This window comes from Cyrtonyx montezumae, unplaced genomic scaffold (assembly GCF_038088225.1).
Source record: "Cyrtonyx montezumae isolate F1298 unplaced genomic scaffold, pur_monq_1.0 scaffold_7, whole genome shotgun sequence".
NCBI lineage: Eukaryota > Metazoa > Chordata > Aves > Galliformes > Odontophoridae > Cyrtonyx > Cyrtonyx montezumae.
The window spans coordinates 33,792,972-33,810,143 of record NW_027072078.1 but is presented as its reverse complement, the minus strand read 5'-3'; the positions used below and the strand labels follow the sequence as shown (position 1 = coordinate 33,810,143).

The 17,172-nt window shown below is 46.5% G+C and overlaps 2 protein-coding genes across 8 annotated transcripts in view; one reads left to right on the top strand and one right to left on the bottom strand.

The window, feature by feature from the left end:
- MBD5 (methyl-CpG binding domain protein 5) overlaps positions 1-2,333 on the bottom strand; it is a 322,289-nt gene extending 319,956 nt beyond the window's left edge. For 6 of the 7 annotated variants that reach the window (XR_010623110.1, XM_065751353.1, XM_065751357.1 and 3 more), the window contains exon 1: positions 2,177-2,333. The gene's annotated coding sequence lies outside the window, so the exon portion shown is untranslated. Of the gene's footprint in view, positions 1-1,476; positions 1,665-2,176 lie in introns of those variants that run through there. The other variant, XM_065751354.1, reaches the window with a different exon arrangement.
- A 577-nt stretch (positions 2,334-2,910) lies between these two features.
- Positions 2,911-16,699, top strand: ORC4 (origin recognition complex subunit 4). Its single transcript, XM_065751363.1, has 14 exons — positions 2,911-2,950; positions 3,245-3,316; positions 5,596-5,672; positions 6,443-6,533; positions 8,686-8,761; positions 9,121-9,206; positions 10,161-10,209; positions 10,699-10,850; positions 12,837-13,010; positions 13,268-13,354; positions 14,911-15,019; positions 15,744-15,839; positions 15,920-15,987; positions 16,444-16,699. The coding sequence occupies exons 2-14, from the start codon at positions 3,260-3,262 to the stop codon at positions 16,630-16,632; spliced, it is 1,311 nt and encodes a 436-aa protein (XP_065607435.1). The 5' UTR covers positions 2,911-2,950; positions 3,245-3,259; the 3' UTR covers positions 16,633-16,699.
- Positions 16,700-17,172: the final 473 nt, after the last annotated feature.

Here is a 17,172-nt window from a genome sequence, read left to right as displayed (position 1 = left end):
AGTCACTAACATGAAATATGTTTTCTAAAAAAAATCACTTTCTGCTCAGAAGATAACATAATTGAAATACATGCACACAGTTCTCCTGGAAACAACAAATCTGTATAAATTCCTTTTCATAATAGCAGCATAAAGAGCTTAAAAAAGCAAAAAACTACACTGCTTCTCAGTTATAGCTGTTGATAAATTGCAGCCTGCAGTAAAATGAGCTGATAGATTCAGTTCTTCCAGTTCCTAAGAGGTCACTGTGACAAGCAGCCAGACACCCCAGATCAGACTTAGACCCCTTGGTATGAGGCACTGCTATAGAAACACAGGAATTACCTCTGGCACAACACAAGCACGCTCCAGTTCAGAGCCCCAGTCCCACAAATGGTTCCTTGGGACCGTTCCTATCTAATCCCCCAACCAGCGGCTGTCCATTCAGCACAGACATGGCTGCAGAAACCAGAGGCCTATGGAAATGAAGTTCTGCCAGCAATTCCATCTCTGGGATTTACAATCCGAGAACACTACGGGTTGTTCTACTCAGTTTCAGAACTCTGTTTGGGTGTCTTACTGAGCAATCAAATTAAATAAAATCCTGTTCTTCTTCAACGTCTAAACACAGATATAAAAGTGTTAACCTATGTAATAAATAATACATCTCTTGAGTTGCAGGACATGGAAGCTGCAGGCAGATCTGTGGCTCCACAAATACAGGGAGCATAATCCTGAAGCTACCTCAGGCTTCCACATGGAAATGAGAGTACATCAGCGGTATCTCAGGCTGAGAAACGGAGCACTGTCATGAAGAAAAGGAAACAGAGTCCTCTATTCCTGGACAGCCTTCTGCTGTCCAACCCTTGCAGACAGTAAGCTAACTAAAAGAAGAATATATTTAAAGAATGAGCTTTTATACATGCATCAGCTGGGTCTGAAGGTGATTCTCGTGAGCTTTGAAGACGATGACCGCTTTGTCAAAGTTTTAAAACCCAAAGTATCTCATTTCCACAAGCTAGCAGAAGACTTAAGGCAAACTATCAGCAAGAACAAGAGTTAACTGCTGTTACCTTCAGGTCTTCTTCATGACCTTTTTAAGTTATCGGACCAAAAGCACATTTCTCCCATTCTTTTCACCCAACCTAATTACTCCTTCCTCAAATCCTTTCCAGCTTGGTCACAAAACCGACGCTTCAAATTAGAAACTGGAGATCCCGAAGCACCCACAGGCAAGCCCTTTCTTGTGGGTACTCTTCCAGCACGAGGCAGAGGCGACACACGCCCGACGCTGACCTCCATTTAGCTGCCATGCCCCAATGAAACACATCCTCACGGCCTACTTCGTGGCACAGCTCACGCCACGGTGCACAACACGCAGCACTCCAGCTGCCTTTTTAAGATTACAAAGAGCGTAATTAAGCTCCAGAAACAAGCAGATAACAGCAAACATCCCACTTAAGAGAGGGGGCTCTTATTTCAGCTATGTATCAGTACCTCAGCTCTGACTTCTGGATTCTTTTTAACCTCTGGACGGCTCGTGCCAAGGCTTGCTTCAACTCACTTCAGTAAGCAGCTTGTCCCTCTTACACCTTATGCATTCTAGGCGTTTTGACACGTAGCTTTCCTTTAATTAGCAGGAAGCCGTTGGTTGAGCCTGCAGACGGCACCGAGCCCCGTTGAGCACCGCCGCTCCGGCTGCTGACGGAGGTCCGGCCTTCTACGGCACGCAGATCTCAATGCTGAACCAACTCCGGACCGAACGCTGCCGCCGAACACCCGAACCCCCGAGCTCCGACGGACCTCCCGACCTGGGGACCGCCTGCGTGCTCCCACAGCCCAGCTCTCCAAGTTCAGCGGGCAAACAAGTCTTTGTACGAGCTGGGCCTACCGCTGGACCAAGCCAAAACCCGGCACCAAACCCACACACAGCTCCAACCCCCCCCCCCAAAAAAAAAACAACAAAAAAACAAGGGCTCTCTCCAAGCCGCTCTGATCACCGAACCTCCCCGCGACCCCAACACTTCCCACCCTTATAGCCCTTCCCCACCCCCCGAACTTTCGCTCCCCCCCACCCCGGGGCACAGCCAAACCCCGCAGCGCTGTGTTCCCCGCTCCCCGGGCCCGGCGGCGCCGCGAGGTGACAGGCGGCCGGCCCTGGGGTAAACAACCGCCCCACCGCGGCCCCGCCACTCACCTCAGCGGCCCCGGAGCGGCGCAGGCGGCGAACGCACACAAAGGGCAATAAAGGGGGAGGAGGGGAGCGCGGGGGGTGGGGGCCGCCCGGCTGCTCCGTGCTCCCGGCGGGGCCCTTTCTCCCTCCGCTGACGGCCGCGGGGAGAAGGAGGAGGAGGAGGAGGAGGAGAAGGGGGGGGGGGGGAGGGGAGGGGGAGAAACTCTCCGCTGTCGCCTCAACGTCTCACTCAGCCCCGGGTTCCTCCGGTCTGGGGGGGGTTGGGGAGGGGGGGGGGGGGGGAAAGGGGGGGGAAAAAGAAAGTCGGTGGCCGTGCAGCGGCCCCCCCCAGCCCCCGCGGCGGAGAAATGGGAGGCCTGTCCCTTTAACGATATAAATAACGGCCCCCCCCCGCCCCCCCCGCGCTCCTCATCGTCAGCTGCCGCCGCTCCGGCTGCTGGGGGCTCCGGCGCTGCCGGGGAGGAAGATGGGAGGCAGCCACTGCGCATGCGCCGCGGGGGAGCTCGGGAGGCCGCGGGGGGGTGGGGTGAAGTGGGGGGGGGGGGGGGGGGGAGTGAGGATGGAGGGAGGGCCGGGCCTTCCCACAGGGCTGTGCGCGCGCACCCGGAAGGAGATGGAGCAGAGGGGGGAAGGAAGTGGGAGGGGTGGGCCGGGCCGGGCCGGAAAGGCGGGGTCGGGCGGTCACGTGAGGCGGGCGGCGCGAAGGCTGCTGGGAGTAGAGCGGGAGGGGTGAGCGCGCGTGCGCGTGAGTGAGTGAGGGCGGCGGCGTCGCCTCAGGTGAGGGAGCGGCGGGTTGAGAGAAAGGCTGAGGCCGGCCGGCTGCCGCCTTTTGTCGGGGGCTTTTTAGGTGCCCTTCAGCGCAGCTTCCTCGGGGCGATGTCCCAGAGGAAGGCTGAGGGATGTGGGGTCGCTGAGGGGAGCAGCGGTGCGGCTCTCGGCCCTCCTGGAAGCGCTGGGGCCGCGCCGTTTGTAGGCGGGTAATTGTCCCGCATTAAACGCATCTCAGGCGCGGGTTAGGAGTAACGTAGGCTGAGTGAATTCGTTATTTAAAGGTGTGTTCCTTATTTAAAGATGTAATCTCCTGCAATGAATAAACGGAAGCTAAAGGAAAGCAGCGGAACGGACGCCGAGTGCATCTCGCAGGTTGGTAACGTGTTGATTAGCGTTTTAAGCTGTGAAAGCTTTCCGTTCTCTGCTATCCATGTAGTTCTGTGGTTTCTGGCTAGCCCTTCCTAGCACGGAAACCTTTCCACTTATGAGTGGGGAGCTGACTGCTCGCAGGGGTCGTTCGTTGGAAGAGAGTAGATCTAGAAATGAAGTAGCTGATTTACCTTGATTTCAGCAAGGCATTCAATACTGTCTCCCATGACATCCTTGTAACAAAGCTGAGGAAGTGTGGGATAGATGAGTAGGCAGTGAAATGGGCTGAGAACTGGCTGACTGGCAGAGTGCAGAGGGTTGTTGTTGGCGGTGTGGAGTGTGGTTGCAGACCTGTAACCAGCAGTGTCCCCCAGGGGTCTGTGCTGGGTCCAGTCCTGTTCAGCATCTTCATTAATGTCCTTGATGAAGGGATCGTGGCCACCCTCACCAGTTTGCTGATGATACAAAGTTGGGAGGATTGGCTGACATGCCTGAAGGCTGTGCTGCCATTCAGTGAGACCTGGACAGGCTGGAGAGCTGGGTAGTGAGAAACTGGATGAGGTTTAACAAAAGCAAGTGTGGAGTCCTGTACCTAGGGAGGAATAATTGCATGCACCAGTACAGGCTGGGGGATGAGCTGCTGGAGAGGAGCTCTGCAGAGAGGGACCTGGGTGTCCTGGTGGATGACAAGTTGACCATGATCAATGTGCTCTTGTGGCCAAGAGGGCCAATGGCATTCCGGGGTTGCATTAAAAAGAGCGTGGCCAGCAGGTCAAGGGAGGTGATCCTCCCCCTCTACTCTGCCCTGATGTGGTCTCATCCGGAGTACTGTGTCCAGTTCTGGGCTCCCCAGTATAAAAAAGAGAGATCTCTTGGAAAGAGTCCAGCGCAGAGCCACAAAGATGGTGAAGGGCCTGGAGGATCTTCCCTATGAAGAAAGGCTAAGTGAACCGGGTGTCTTTAGCCTTGAGAAAAGAAGACTGAGAGGGGACCTGATCCAGGTATATAAATATCTGAGGTGTGGGGGACAAAGTGGCGAGGCCAAACCTTTTTCCAGAAGTGTGTGGAGACACACGGCCAGAAACTGCAGCACAGGAGGTTCTGCACAAATGTGCACAAGGACCTCTTTATGGTGAGGGTGACGGAGCACTGGCACAGGCTGCCCAGGGGGGTTGTGGAATCTCCTTCTCTGGAGATATTCAAGACCCACCTGGACACCTACCTGTGCCAGCTGGTGTAGGGAACTGCTTTGGCAGGGGGGTGGACTCAATGGTCTCTAGAGGTCCCTTCCAGCCCCTATGATTCTGTGATTCTGTGAAAAATGAGGCCATTTTTCACTTGCCAACTGCCTAAGGTGAGAGAAATGCAAAACGTTTGGCATGCTGTACTTCCTCAGTTTAGATTTACCTGGGAGAAAACAGCAGGCTTTTGTCATCATGTCTTAGATTTCATAGGAACGAGGAAGGGTTCAGCTTGGAGGTGCACCTGAAGAATGCAGGGAAAAAGCAGATTGGTTGGGTAAGGTAACCCAACTCAGATTGAGAGAGCAGAACAGCAGTGCTACAGATATTTGTGATTATGATATAGGTAACTTCTGGGTTAGGTGAATGTTCACTTGCAAGCCATGATGCTGAAATGTGATTTCTAAAGGAATAATGCTTCGTTGAGAGTTTGCAACTTAATCTCCAGAAGTCTTTGCTGTGACACAAATGGAAAACCAAGCATTACAGAATGATGCAATAGTCAGGTATTTCTCAACTACTTGTGTGAGAGATGGAGAAGTAGTTTCATAGAGTCCTGTCAGCTCTTAAAAACCAGGATTGTCCAATTTGTGTGCTGCTGGTCACGTGGTAGAAGGAACATGCTGTGATGCTGAAGTTTGGCTGTTTGTGTGTTGATAGCTAAGTGGGTTTTGTTTTTTGTTTTGCTTTTGAAGTCTGCTGGCTAATGTTTTCTGGCCTGTGTTATTCAGGTAGTTAGAATTATGATTTAGGTGAACTTGTGAGCTAATTTTAGTAACGTGTAGCATCCCTTTGGGACTGAAGAAATTGAAACAGAAGGGGCAAAAGATGGCCATGGCTGTTACCAAGTAGTTTCCTCTTATTCTGTTGAATATTCTGCTAATGGCAACATTATTCTTACTTCTCTATCACAGAGGACAACTAAAGCTTACATGTAGAATAGCTGCATGAATGTTTTGCTATGATCTGCTTCTGTAATCACATTATTGGTACATTCAGGTGTTTGAAGTGTTATTCCTCGGTCTTGTGTTATATCTGTAGGTGCACAAACTGTTACGTGAAAGATTGTGTAACCATCATGCTGCCGGAAAGCTGTTTGGGATTGATCAGCAGTACAAGTGAGTAACCAGACTGAAGTCATAATTAATTCCTACTTTAGCCACAGTAGAAAAATAATCAGGTAAAATCTTTGCTGCAGTTAGGTCTCAAACAGTGGGCAAAAGTGAATGCACTTGCTGCAGCCAGTCTGTGACAACTCCTTTCCAAGTATGTGTGCAATGTGAATGTTCTGATGAAAGGATAAGCTTATTAAGTGCATACATCTGTAAATGTTTGTGACTTGGAAATATTGTTTTTCTGAGATCTTTGTATGTGATGCTAGGTGACTAGTTTCTCTGAAGAAAATTTAGAAATGTACTTTGTTTCTTTGATAATGGAATATGAACGTGAAGATCAGTGCTGCTGTTATCATCCACAAGCTTTGAATGAGCAGATGCAGCCCATAATCAGTTTAATCAAAATGAATAACATTCCAGGAGATTATTATTAGTTTCATTGTGTTAAGATCTTCCTTGAGTATATTGGCCAATCTTCTTTCTTTGTACGCTGTCATGTAAAGTGATCTTAATTTTTTTTTTGAAAGAAATGATTTTCTTTTTCAGTTTATTCTTTGTTGCTAGAGAATTACTGATACTCTTCTGTGTGATTAATATTGGAAAATATCACTCAGCTTCTGTGCTCTATTTTCTTACATTTTGCATGCCATGGGTGCTGAAAGGAAGTTGAAATGCATCATTGTGTCTTCTATTCCAAAGATTCTCTGAATTTTCCAGAATTTCAGTGAATGTTGCCTGATCTGAAGCTTCATGTGTTGCTGTTTGCAATGCAGGCATTTGCTGGAACTGCTGAAGCAAACTACAGTTCATGGAGAGAGTAATTCTGCCCTCATTATTGGACCCCGTGGATCAGGAAAGACTGCGGTACGGACACACATGTCAAGTTTACACAAGGTTAAATAAAGCATGAAGTAGATGACCTCACTGAAGTCACGAGAGCTTTTGGAGCTAATTTCTCATCACTGTGCTTGCTTTTAAGGAGAGAATTTCTGGTTGTTTATACATGGCAAGAAAGCATTCTAGGATTTATTGTCAGCTATTTCTGTTGAGTGGAGAAATATGGAAAATAATTCTGTATGGGGAAATTGTTTTCCTAAAAAGAAAAAAAAACAAACCCAAAAAACAACTCAAAACAACAAACATTTCAAATGCTGAGTTTATGGTGATTGTATGGAAATGACTTCAGCAGCAACCAAAAAACAAGCTGTGTCGTGCAGCTGGCAAAACCATGTACCTGTCCATCCTCAGTGCTTTGCAGAAGTGTGCCTGGTTTTGGAATCTGTGCATGTCTTTAACCAGGTTTCATGGTGTCTTTCAGCGTTTTTCCTGTTACACTTCTGCCATGGTGCTTGCCATGGAAGTGGTCATCTTTGCAATTAAAGCCAGGTTTGGTTTCAGAAGTCCTTTGCAAGTTCAGTGGCTGTCGCTGTCAGGCATCTGTAAAAATTAATGAGTAGTCCCAAAACTGAAGGAAAGCACTGAGGAGTAGACTTCTACACTTCTACATCTATGTTTAGAGAACAGTAATGCGTCGTCATAGGTTCATAAGGTCGGAAAGGACCTACAAGATCATCTAGTCCAACCATCCTCCTATCACTATCCCTACCCAACTACTAAATCAAATCCCTTAGCACCTCATCTAAACGCTTCTTGAACAGTGCTAGGGACGGTGCCTCAACCACCTCCCTAGGCAGGCCATTCCAGTGCCTGACCACTCTTTCAGAGAAAAAATGTTTCCTCAGGTCTAATCTAAATCTTTCCCAGCGCAACTTGTGGCCATTCCCTCTCGTCCTGTCATTAGTTATCAGGGAGAAGAGGCCTACCCCCTCCTCACCACAACCCCCCTTCAGGAAGTGGTAGAGTGCAATAAGGTCTCCTCTGAGCCTCCTCTTCTCCAGACTAAACAATCCCAGCTCCCTCAGCCGCTCCTCATAAGACTTGTGCTCCAGGCCCCTCACCAGTTTTGTTGCCCTTCTCTGAACACGCTCCAGGGCCTCAATGTCCTTCTTGTAGTGAGGGGCCCAAAACTGAACACAGTACTCGAGGTGCGGCCGTACCAGAGCTGAGTACAGGGGGATGATCACCTCCCTGCTCCTGCTGGCTGCACTATTTCTAATACAGGCCAGGATGCTGTTGGCCTTCTTAGCCACCTGTGCACACTGCCGGCTCATGTTGAGCCGAGCATCAACCAACACCCCCAGGTCCTTTTCCTCTCTACATTCTTCAAGCCATTCTGCCCCAAGCCTATAGCATTGCATGGGGTTATTGTGGCCAAAGTGCAGGACCCGGCACTTGGTCTTATTGAACCTCATCCCATTTTGCTCAGCCCAGCTGTTCAGCCTATCCAAATCCCTCTGAAGGGCCTCCCTACCCTCCGGCAGTTTGACGCATCCTCCAACTTGGTGTCGTCGTGTATTTTAAATGTGTCAGATGACATTGTTATCTGTTACAAGGATATAGAATATTATGGATGTGAGAACACTGTATGTTTTGCTTATAGCAAGTGTGGATTTTGCATCTTTAGGGAACTCTTTAGTTGAGGCATGTGAATTGATCACATCTAACCAAAGTGTCATGTGCTTTAATATTATGTAAGCACTGAAGACTTTTATGTTTGCATGAGTATGTAATTTGATAAATAGGTTAGCTTTTACTGAAAGATAAAAGCTTACCCTTAAATTTATGATTTTATTATTTAAGCAACAAATGTTCTCCCTGTGCAGAAAAAAAATGTATTTTTTTATTTTCTTGCATTTGGTGAATTTTGAAGGCTCCATTGAAAGTTGTTGGTTGGTTATTGTTCTTGTTATCCAGAAGTGGCATCTGCTCATGGAGCATTAACTTGAGAAACCAAGGAATACAGTCATGACAGAGAATGTGAAGTTTTCCCATTAGTACTTCTGAAAATACTCAAAAAATTTTGTCACCTAATGAACCTGCACGTGCTGTTTGCTATCAATTTGTAGTTTCTTCTTACTGTTAATCTTGTTATAAAGAAATTGTGTCTTTTTTCTAGTTATTAAATCGTGTCTTGAAAGACCTCAGAGAAATGAAACAAGTTAGAGAGAACCTCTTGGAAGTTCACCTGAATGGCAAGTAATACCACACTCCTCAAATATGATGTGCTCAGTTGCTGTGTATGATGTGTACTTCAGGAGCGTTTTAGTTTTGACACTTGCAATCTGTCCTTGAATGTGGATATGCTTGACTCTTAGCTCCACAATGTCTTCCTTTGCATTTACATGTAGATAACTTGTGTTTCTCACAAGATAAGTCAGTTCAGCTGAGAGCTGAAGTAACTTTTTATTACATATGGAAAATGACCATCTTGTCTGTATTGTGAGGCTTGAAAGTGAGAGAAGCTTCTGGATACATTTCTAGTGGCTGTAGGTGTGGCTGCTTGAAAGGAGGGAGAGTCTCCAGTTCTTCACAAGAAGTCGTTTTCTCTCAGGGCTTTTGCAGACCAGTGATAAAGTGGCCTTGAAGGAGATCACCAGGCAGTTGCACCTGGAAAATGTGGTTGGGGATAAAGTTTTTGTAAGTATCAACTTCATTAGTCTTTGCTTACCTCCCTCTAAAATCCTTGCCTAGAAAACTAGCTTTGTAGAGTGCAGCTTATTGAGAACAAAAGGACTTTGAGCGTTGATAGCAAAAGTTAGTTTCAGCACAGCCATTTGGAGCTGTTTTTTTCATTAGAGAGTTACAAGAGCCTTTCAAGGTCTACAGCTCTACTACCAAAAGCAAAAACTACAGATAAAGCTAAGCTTCAGTATGTTTAATTATCCCAACTGTATTTCCCTTTAGTTTATTGTGGAATCCTTTAAACTCAAAGCTATCTAATCCCAAACAGACTAACTTGCAGGAATGTCCTTATTCAGTCCATAGAAACCTTTTCTTAGGTTCTGCAGCTCCCCTTCAAAGAGTAAACTCTGAACACAGGAACTGGCTTTACTGTGTTCTTCTGTAGGGCTTGTGGTCTTCAATTAGAATTCATTTCTATCTTGCTACTTCTGAGTCACAAAGTATGTAAATGAAGAATGGTTACGGCAGTTCATTGCTTTCTATTGGGAATGTTTGATCTCATAATGTTGCAAATGAAAAAAAGCAGCAGCCTTTTTTCAGTGGAATGCATTAGGGGATGGTTGTTGCATATGTGTAAGCAGAAAATTGGGTATGCAACGGCTGTGCAAGGAAGGAAATTGCCACTTGTAAGCTGAGCTCAATCCAAACATGCTTCTGATCACTGATGTAAGGCTGAGGCAGTTTGTTTGGGATTGTCAGGTTGGAGAACTTGTGTCAGCATAGAACTGTCAGTGTGCTCTGCTGGGAGAGCTCTGGTGCACAACGTGAAGTAACAGCGTCGCTTTGCAAATGCAGACTGGTTTTGTTATCACAGTATTAGGAGGAAGTGAGCTTGAATGTGTGCCTCAGCTTGTGTAATCCTGACAGTGAGGTTGAAGAATTACTGTGAAACTTTTCTCCTCTGTACAGGGCAGTTTTGCAGAGAATCTGGCATTCCTTCTGGAAGCTTTAAGGAGAGGTAAACCCCACGAGCCGTGTTCTGGAGCTGTGTGTTTGTTTGTTGCCTGCCTGGAAAGCTAGCATGGAGCTGCTCCTTCGTTGCCTTGTAAAAGCTGTGCAAGGAGATCTTGCCCAAGAATGTTGTGGTTACAAAGCAATGTAAAAAATGCATAATACTAAACAAACAGAAGCTGAAATGGTGCCATAAAGACATGCGAGGGTCAGCTCTGAAGGACGGATTCGTTTGTTCTGACTGAACCTATTAAAAATAGTGTTTCTAAACAATAGTCATAACCACTTCTCCCTTGCACCCAGAAGGGGTGTTTGGCAAAATAGCATAAAACTTAGCAGTTGATCAGTGCATCTTTCTTATTAGTGATGTAGGAATAAATATAAAAGGAGAACTTAGTGAAACAGCTGAAAGGAAGTACAGGAGATGTGACACAGAGGTAAAGAAATGGGAGTGAGAGTGATGTGACGGTGCTCTTTCTGTAACTTGTTGTCACAGGAGACAGAAGCAGCAGCTGTCCAGTCCTGTTTGTGCTGGATGAATTCGACTTGTTTGTTCATCACAAGAATCAGACACTGCTGTACAACCTGTTTGATGTGTCCCAGTCAGCGCAGACTCCGGTCACTGTTATTGGACTCACGTGTAGACAGGTAAGAGCTTGCATTTGAAGTTGAGCTGGAATGTTTTCTCCACTCCTGGCACGTTCCTTATTTTACTGAGCTTTCTTCCATTACCCATTGCTCTGGCTTTTGAATTGAAACGTTGAAAAAAGTGCTGACAGCAAACACAGTCAACAAAAAAAAGTGGTGTATGGGAACTGCTGAATCACGGCCTGAACCACTGATGGAGCATGTAAGGGAAAGATCTGGTCAGCCCTGGGAGCACAGGTGGAGGAGATTCACCTGTGTGACAGAGGAGTGGAGCCAGGCTGCACCCCTCTTAGTCCTTATGTAAGGGCTGACTGCCACTGAGGAAGGATCTCTTGCTGGAGATCCCTCCTTCATGGAGTTCCTTCCCTACAAACCTGGATCTTTGGAGATGTGTGAGCCCTCATTTTCCTTCTTTTGTAACACCTCCTTGTTTGTGCTGGTCTCTGCTTTTACTACCTTTTCAGGTGGGAAGCCCTCAGTTTTACTGTTCAGAGAGCAGCTTTACATCTCTAAGGACACAATGAGCTGTTGTCCTATGTTACCACGGAAGAGCTGTGTTGATCCATGTGTCTGTTTTCCGTTATGATTTCATTCACTCTTGGTCCCCTTTTGGTAAGGAGAGGCTTGTGTTTAGTCAGTGCAAAAGGGATTTTATTTTGCTTTTTGTAAAGGAAGCCATTCAGTAGGGTACTTCACTGTAACAGTAGCATGTTTAACATGGATTTGAGATCCTTATTAAACTTGTGATTTTTACAGTGATGTTGCGGGGAGCCTGGATGCCTACCTGTGCAACATGGGCTGGGGCAGCTTTGGCAGGGGGGTTGGACTCGATGATCTCTGGAGGTCCCTTCCAACCCCTGCAACTGTGATACAAGGACAGATGATGTGTGTATACTGTGAAGTAGTTGCTTCTAACCCTGGAAGCTGATACTTAAAATAATGTGGTTTTTTTTTTTCTTAGCAAACTTGGTTGTGAAGGGCTAGGGTATGGCAAGAGCAGTAATCATTAAGTCCTTCATTGAAGCCTGGATCTGAGGTTGATTGGGCTTGGGTGGTATTTAACTGAGCAAATTGGTACAAGTTAATAGAATGGTTAATGATTGATTTATTAAATAATCGTCCTTTCTTTTGCTCCATTGTCTGAGTTGGGTATCTCCATCACTCGTAGTTTAGAACCCAATATTGCTCTGCTTTTCAATCTACTCAGAGTGCTCAGGAGCTGTGCTGTGGTTGTGATAGCTATTGCTGCTTAGTTTCTCACTGCTTGTCCTGTGTGTGACTTCTAAACCAAAAGTTTTTGCACTTGGTGCTCTATTGACTCTTACCATTCCTTCTGGTGAGGGATTTTGGTATTCTGAAAGCTGTTTCTGTTGCAAGTAAAAGCAAAAAGGAAAAAATAGTTAGAAACAGCATGGTGGTTCTGTCACAGTAGAAGGTGGGGGGAGCAGAATTGCATTGCTGCAAGTGGAGAAAACAATGTAGCTTGCTTGTGATGCTGATCCACTGCAATCAGTTCCGAGAAGAATAAGATTTTCTGCATTATCTTCAGCCACCAACTTGATGGCAGAGGTGCTCAGCTCTGTGTCACAGCTTGGGAAGATAGAGATTGGCTCTTAGAATGTTTTATTTAGTTGGGCTTTTTCAGCCTGACGAAAGGATGAGAGCTGCTGTGCCTGCTGAGCACACAGCTTGTCTCGAGCCGAGCCGTGAGGGGCTGGAACATCTCGAGCTCGGGCTTAAGGAGCTGAGATGTTTGCATCATCTGTGGAGAAATCTGCCATGTATCCTAGCAACTAATGACCGTGTGTGATGTAGCAGCCTGGTGATTTGGGTGAATTGCTAATTCCTGGGCACTTAAGGCACCTCAGTTACAATAGGTAGCAAAGGGATGCCTGAAGTCTGAGAATTTGCTTGGCTGGGTTTTTAAATTCTCATTTCTACCGTAGCAAAAAATGCACTAAATATAATAATTATTATTTTTACAAGGATATTCTGGAGCTCTTGGAGAAGAGAGTGAAATCGAGGTTCTCCCACCGGCAGATATATCTGATGAACTCCTTTGCTTTTAAGCAGTACATCAGGATCTTCAAGGAGCAGCTTTCTCTTCCTGCTGAATTTCCTGACAAGATTTTTGCACAGAAATGGAATAGCAACATTCAGGTATCTGAAACTCTATTTGGCTTTAGTAAAACTTGTGCAATGATGTCTTCTTGTAACAGTCAAGCTTTTAGCCTTGGGTTGGTATTTCCTTTCAATGTTTAATCAAATTGCAATAGACAGTCTTTGATTGCTGAAGTGTGGACACAGAAGTGTTGCACGGGAGAGCAAAAAGTTTGATTTGCACATGGAGGAAGCTCAGTGTGATGGTTAGCTAACAAGGAATGTGCTGAGGTGATGACAATTCCCTTTTTTTATAGCTTCTGTCAGAAGACAGATCCGTGCAAGATGTACTGCAGAGCCTTTTTAACTACAGCAAAGATCTGCGTTCGCTGCATTTCCTGCTGGTATGTACTGGGTACAGGATCTTCCTCATTTACCATTACCTGTGAGATCATGGGTGTTCTCAAGGCAGCTCTCAGAGCTTCACTTGAAACGTCGTCGTGATGAACTGGTTTCTCTCAGGGCTGCTTTCTTGTATGCTTCATCACTCTGTGCTTTATTAATGGACTGAGTTCTTCTAACTTACAGGAGAAGTACTTCGTGAGGGTTTATATGTTCATGAAAATGGGGCTGTTTTTGGCTATTTAAGGCAACTTTTGCTGAGTCTTTCCATTGTGAAGGAAAACTGTAAATGAAATGCTGAATGTTTTCCTTTGTAAGATTCATTTTTCCTTTTCTACTAAACTGGTCACCATAACTGCTGCGTTACTTCATCTGTGTCTTCTTGAAGGGTCAGCAAGTTTTGGTGCCTTTTTTATTACATTCTCCCTCTGAATTCTTGCATCTTTATCATCGTCTTCACTTTGTTCTTCCTCTGATGCTTCGAGGCTTTGTCTGAGTTTCTGCCCAGTCATTATCTGTTTCTTAACTATTCTTGAATTACTCTCTGAGCCAAAGCACTGGTTGGGCTTCCTTAGGGGCTCTGTTTTTCCTTCTTCCTTCGGTGTCTTTTTAACCCAGTCTGTATGAATGTTAAACGTTCATTATGGCAGATAGGTAACATTAACATAGTTAATATCTACATGCTTCTAGCCATGTGAAAAACCTACTAAGCATGTGTGCTTATGTGTCAGTGCGTGCAGGTGTTCAGGTTTCACCTTTGGCTTTGTGGTGGGCTCTCTGATGTGTTCATGGCCTTTTCCAACGCTGAGTTTTTACATCCTCAGTGATAAGTGGATTGTGGAACTCTGATTCTGATAGTGAAAGTGGAGAGTGGTCAGAGTCCCTGCTCTGGAAGTGGGAGGCAGTCACTGAAGGCCAGTTTTTCTCTCTTGATGAACGTTGAAGTACTGAAGAGCAAGTGCAGGTCACTGCTTGTACCTGCTGCTGTGTGGAGGTCGTGGATAATCTGTAGCTTTGGAGGGGTGGTGGTGAAGGAGGCCACGTAACTGTGTTTTTTAACTCCTGCTTGTTCACAGCTCACTCTCTGTGTCAGGCAGTTGAAGGCTGTTAACGTTTCAAGTTGTGACTCTGTGGGACTGCTCATTAGTGCCCTCAGTTGGTAACCTGTATTGCATAAACCATGAACTGCCATCAGATGCAGCAACACAGGTAGCTCTGTGTACAGGAGCCTGCTTAGAATAGCTGTAAGCATTTTCTTGCAGCAATCACTGAAGTATGCTAATCCATTGAAATTAATATAAACAAGCTAATGAGTGTTTATGTCCTCTGGTGGAGAGGCCTTAAAGTTTTGAGCCTGGAAAGCCTTCCTGGCAAAACATAGCTGTAGCTACCAGCTGCTGACAAGGTTTTTGCTATGAGCATACGTGTGCGTTGGGTTCATTCATGAATGCTTCCATAGGTGACTCCGGGGGAAATGTGTTCTGCATTCCATCTCTAAGCAGAAAGTGTGTCTGGTAATTAGTAATTAAATGGAATATGCCTTCTGCTTTATTTTTAGATGCTTGCTGTAAGTAATGTTACTGTTCATCACCCTCTTATCACTACATCAGATCTTCAGGAGGCAAGCAAGCAGTACAGGATGGACTCCAAAGCAAACATGGTGCATGGTAAAGCTCAGGCCTTTCTCATCTGTGTCTTTCTTAATGGTACAGACAGCATTGCTCTATCCCTGGTGCTCTGATGGTTGGCAGTGCTGTGTAATGCTCTGCGCCCCAGGGGGATGGGTTGGTGGGGATTACCTCTCCCCACAGGGGCTGCTCCCCACTAATCCACGCCCATACATCATGCGGCAGCCTCTGCATGAATGGAAGGAGCCCTGCAGCTGGTGCTGCTGGGACCTGCCCATGAGTGCTGGGATTCCCCTTCCTGAACCTCAGCAGATGTGTTACACAGCACGCTGAGGCTTGGGAGTTGGTACAAACAGGAGAAAGAAGGAAACAGCTGGTGAGGGTACTGAGCCCAAAAGCACTGAGCTCTGCGTGCCAGGTGAGCTCTTCAAGCTCTCCTGTGGTGTGTGTGGGTTCATTTGATGCTGCCCAGAGTTCTTTGTCCTGTGGGCATCATCTGCAGTGCTGATTTTCTGTTGCAGTTAAGTTTCTGGGGTTGGACAGAAGCAGTCTGCTTTTAATATTCCTGCATCAAGTGTGTGCAGAACTAACGCTGTGCTTTTATCTAGTGTCTCAATCCTGGCATTTCATCACAGTTATGAAGATAAAAACCACAAATATGTGAAGCCTACAGCACACAAAAAGTATTAAAAACAGCACGTGCAGTGCTGGCATTTCTGCTAAGCTGAAGGAAGGCACTTAGAGCTCTTGTCTTTCCCTCTAGGTTTGTCTGTCCTGGAAATCTGCCTGATCATAGCTATGAAACACTTAAATGATGTTTACGAAGGAGAGCCCTTTAACTTCCAGATGGTTTACAACGGTGAGAGAAATGCATGGACTTAACACGCAGTAAATCCTCTGCTTCACCCCGAGTAACTCTTCCTGCCTCTCACTCTGCAGAGTTTCAGAAGTTCATACAGAGGAAGGCACACTGCCTGTACAACTTCGAAAAGCCGGTTGTGATGAAGGTACGTGCTTTCTTTGCGAAGTGCTTCCGTGTGGTTTTTGCTGAGCCCCGCGCTGGGGAGCAGCCGTGCGCTGCCGGTGCTGCTCTGCCCTCTGCCGGTCACCGTCTGCTGCGTGCTCACTCCGCTGTGCAGTGAGGCACAGGCTGTGGTTTTCAGATGAGCCCTATTTCACTGTGGTGGCTGATGGGAGTGACTGTTCAAGAAGTGGCTCGTGCTCCCAGAGGAGGGATCTGTGTGCACGTGCGGGTGTCTGTTTGGAAGTGTTGCTTCCAAAACTGAGTCTTAGCACAAACATCAGAGATCTGCTTCTCGTGATCCACATCTGAGTGGTGTTTTGAGTCAGCGTGGTGGGACAGCATTTGCCTCCAACCAACTGCAGTCTGAACAGTACTGCTCTGGTTGTGAACCACAGCAACGCCGTGCTCCTTCTCCTGATGTTTGTTGGTTTGCTTTTAGGCATTTGAACACTTACTGCAGCTGGAGCTGGTCAAACCCATAGAGAGACCTTCCGTGCGCTCCCAGCGAGAGTACCTCCTAATGAAACTGCTCTTGGACAATAATCAAATCATGGATGCTTTGCAGGCGTATCCCAACTGCCCCACAGACGTCAAGCAGTGGGCAGCGTCGTCGCTGAGTTGGTTGTGAACGGCTGGAGCCCCACAGCGCGGCTGTGTCGGGTGTTTGGAGGTAACTGCTGCCCTTGGAGGTGTAACACTTTCCCACAGTGGTGTGGTCACACGAATAAATTTCTGCAAGGTTTCTCTGCTGTGCTTTGCTGGTTGTTTCTGCATTTGTTTTAATTTTGAAGAACTATTGGCTTGTAACAGCTGAGCTTTCCTCGCTGTTTTTCCTGTTAGGAATCAAAGCAGTTGCACCTCCCTTGCAGCATCTGACCAGGGCTGCCATTTCCACAATGCTGCCCGTTAAGACCACCCTGCAGCCCCTCCTGCATGGCACAGTGCTGCAGGGGGCACCTGAGTGCTCACGAGCAACAGCAGCTCCTGCACAAACTGCTGCAGGCAGAGAGAAACAGCAGTTTCTCCTCCAGAGTGTTACAAATGTGAAGGAGGGCACCCACAAGTTGTAGTAGTAGTCACTTTTTTTTTTATTATTTTAACTTTCGGGGGAAATGGGGGAAAAAGAGCATACATTTGTATTTGTACAATATTTAACAATCACTTTCTT

What these genes read in the sequence shown, in the direction of transcription:
- ORC4 (XM_065751363.1), top strand. Translation starts at nt 3,260, where the DNA reads ATGAATAAACGGAAGCTAAAGGAAAGCAGCGGAACGGACGCCGAGTGC. An exon ending in GGGATTGATCAGCAGTACAA is followed by an intron (nt 5,673 to 6,442) that starts GTGAGTAACCAG and finishes TTTGCAATGCAG; the next exon opens with GCATTTGCTGGAACTGCTGA. An exon ending in GTGGATCAGGAAAGACTGCG is followed by an intron (nt 6,534 to 8,685) that starts GTACGGACACAC and finishes TCTTTTTTCTAG; the next exon opens with TTATTAAATCGTGTCTTGAA.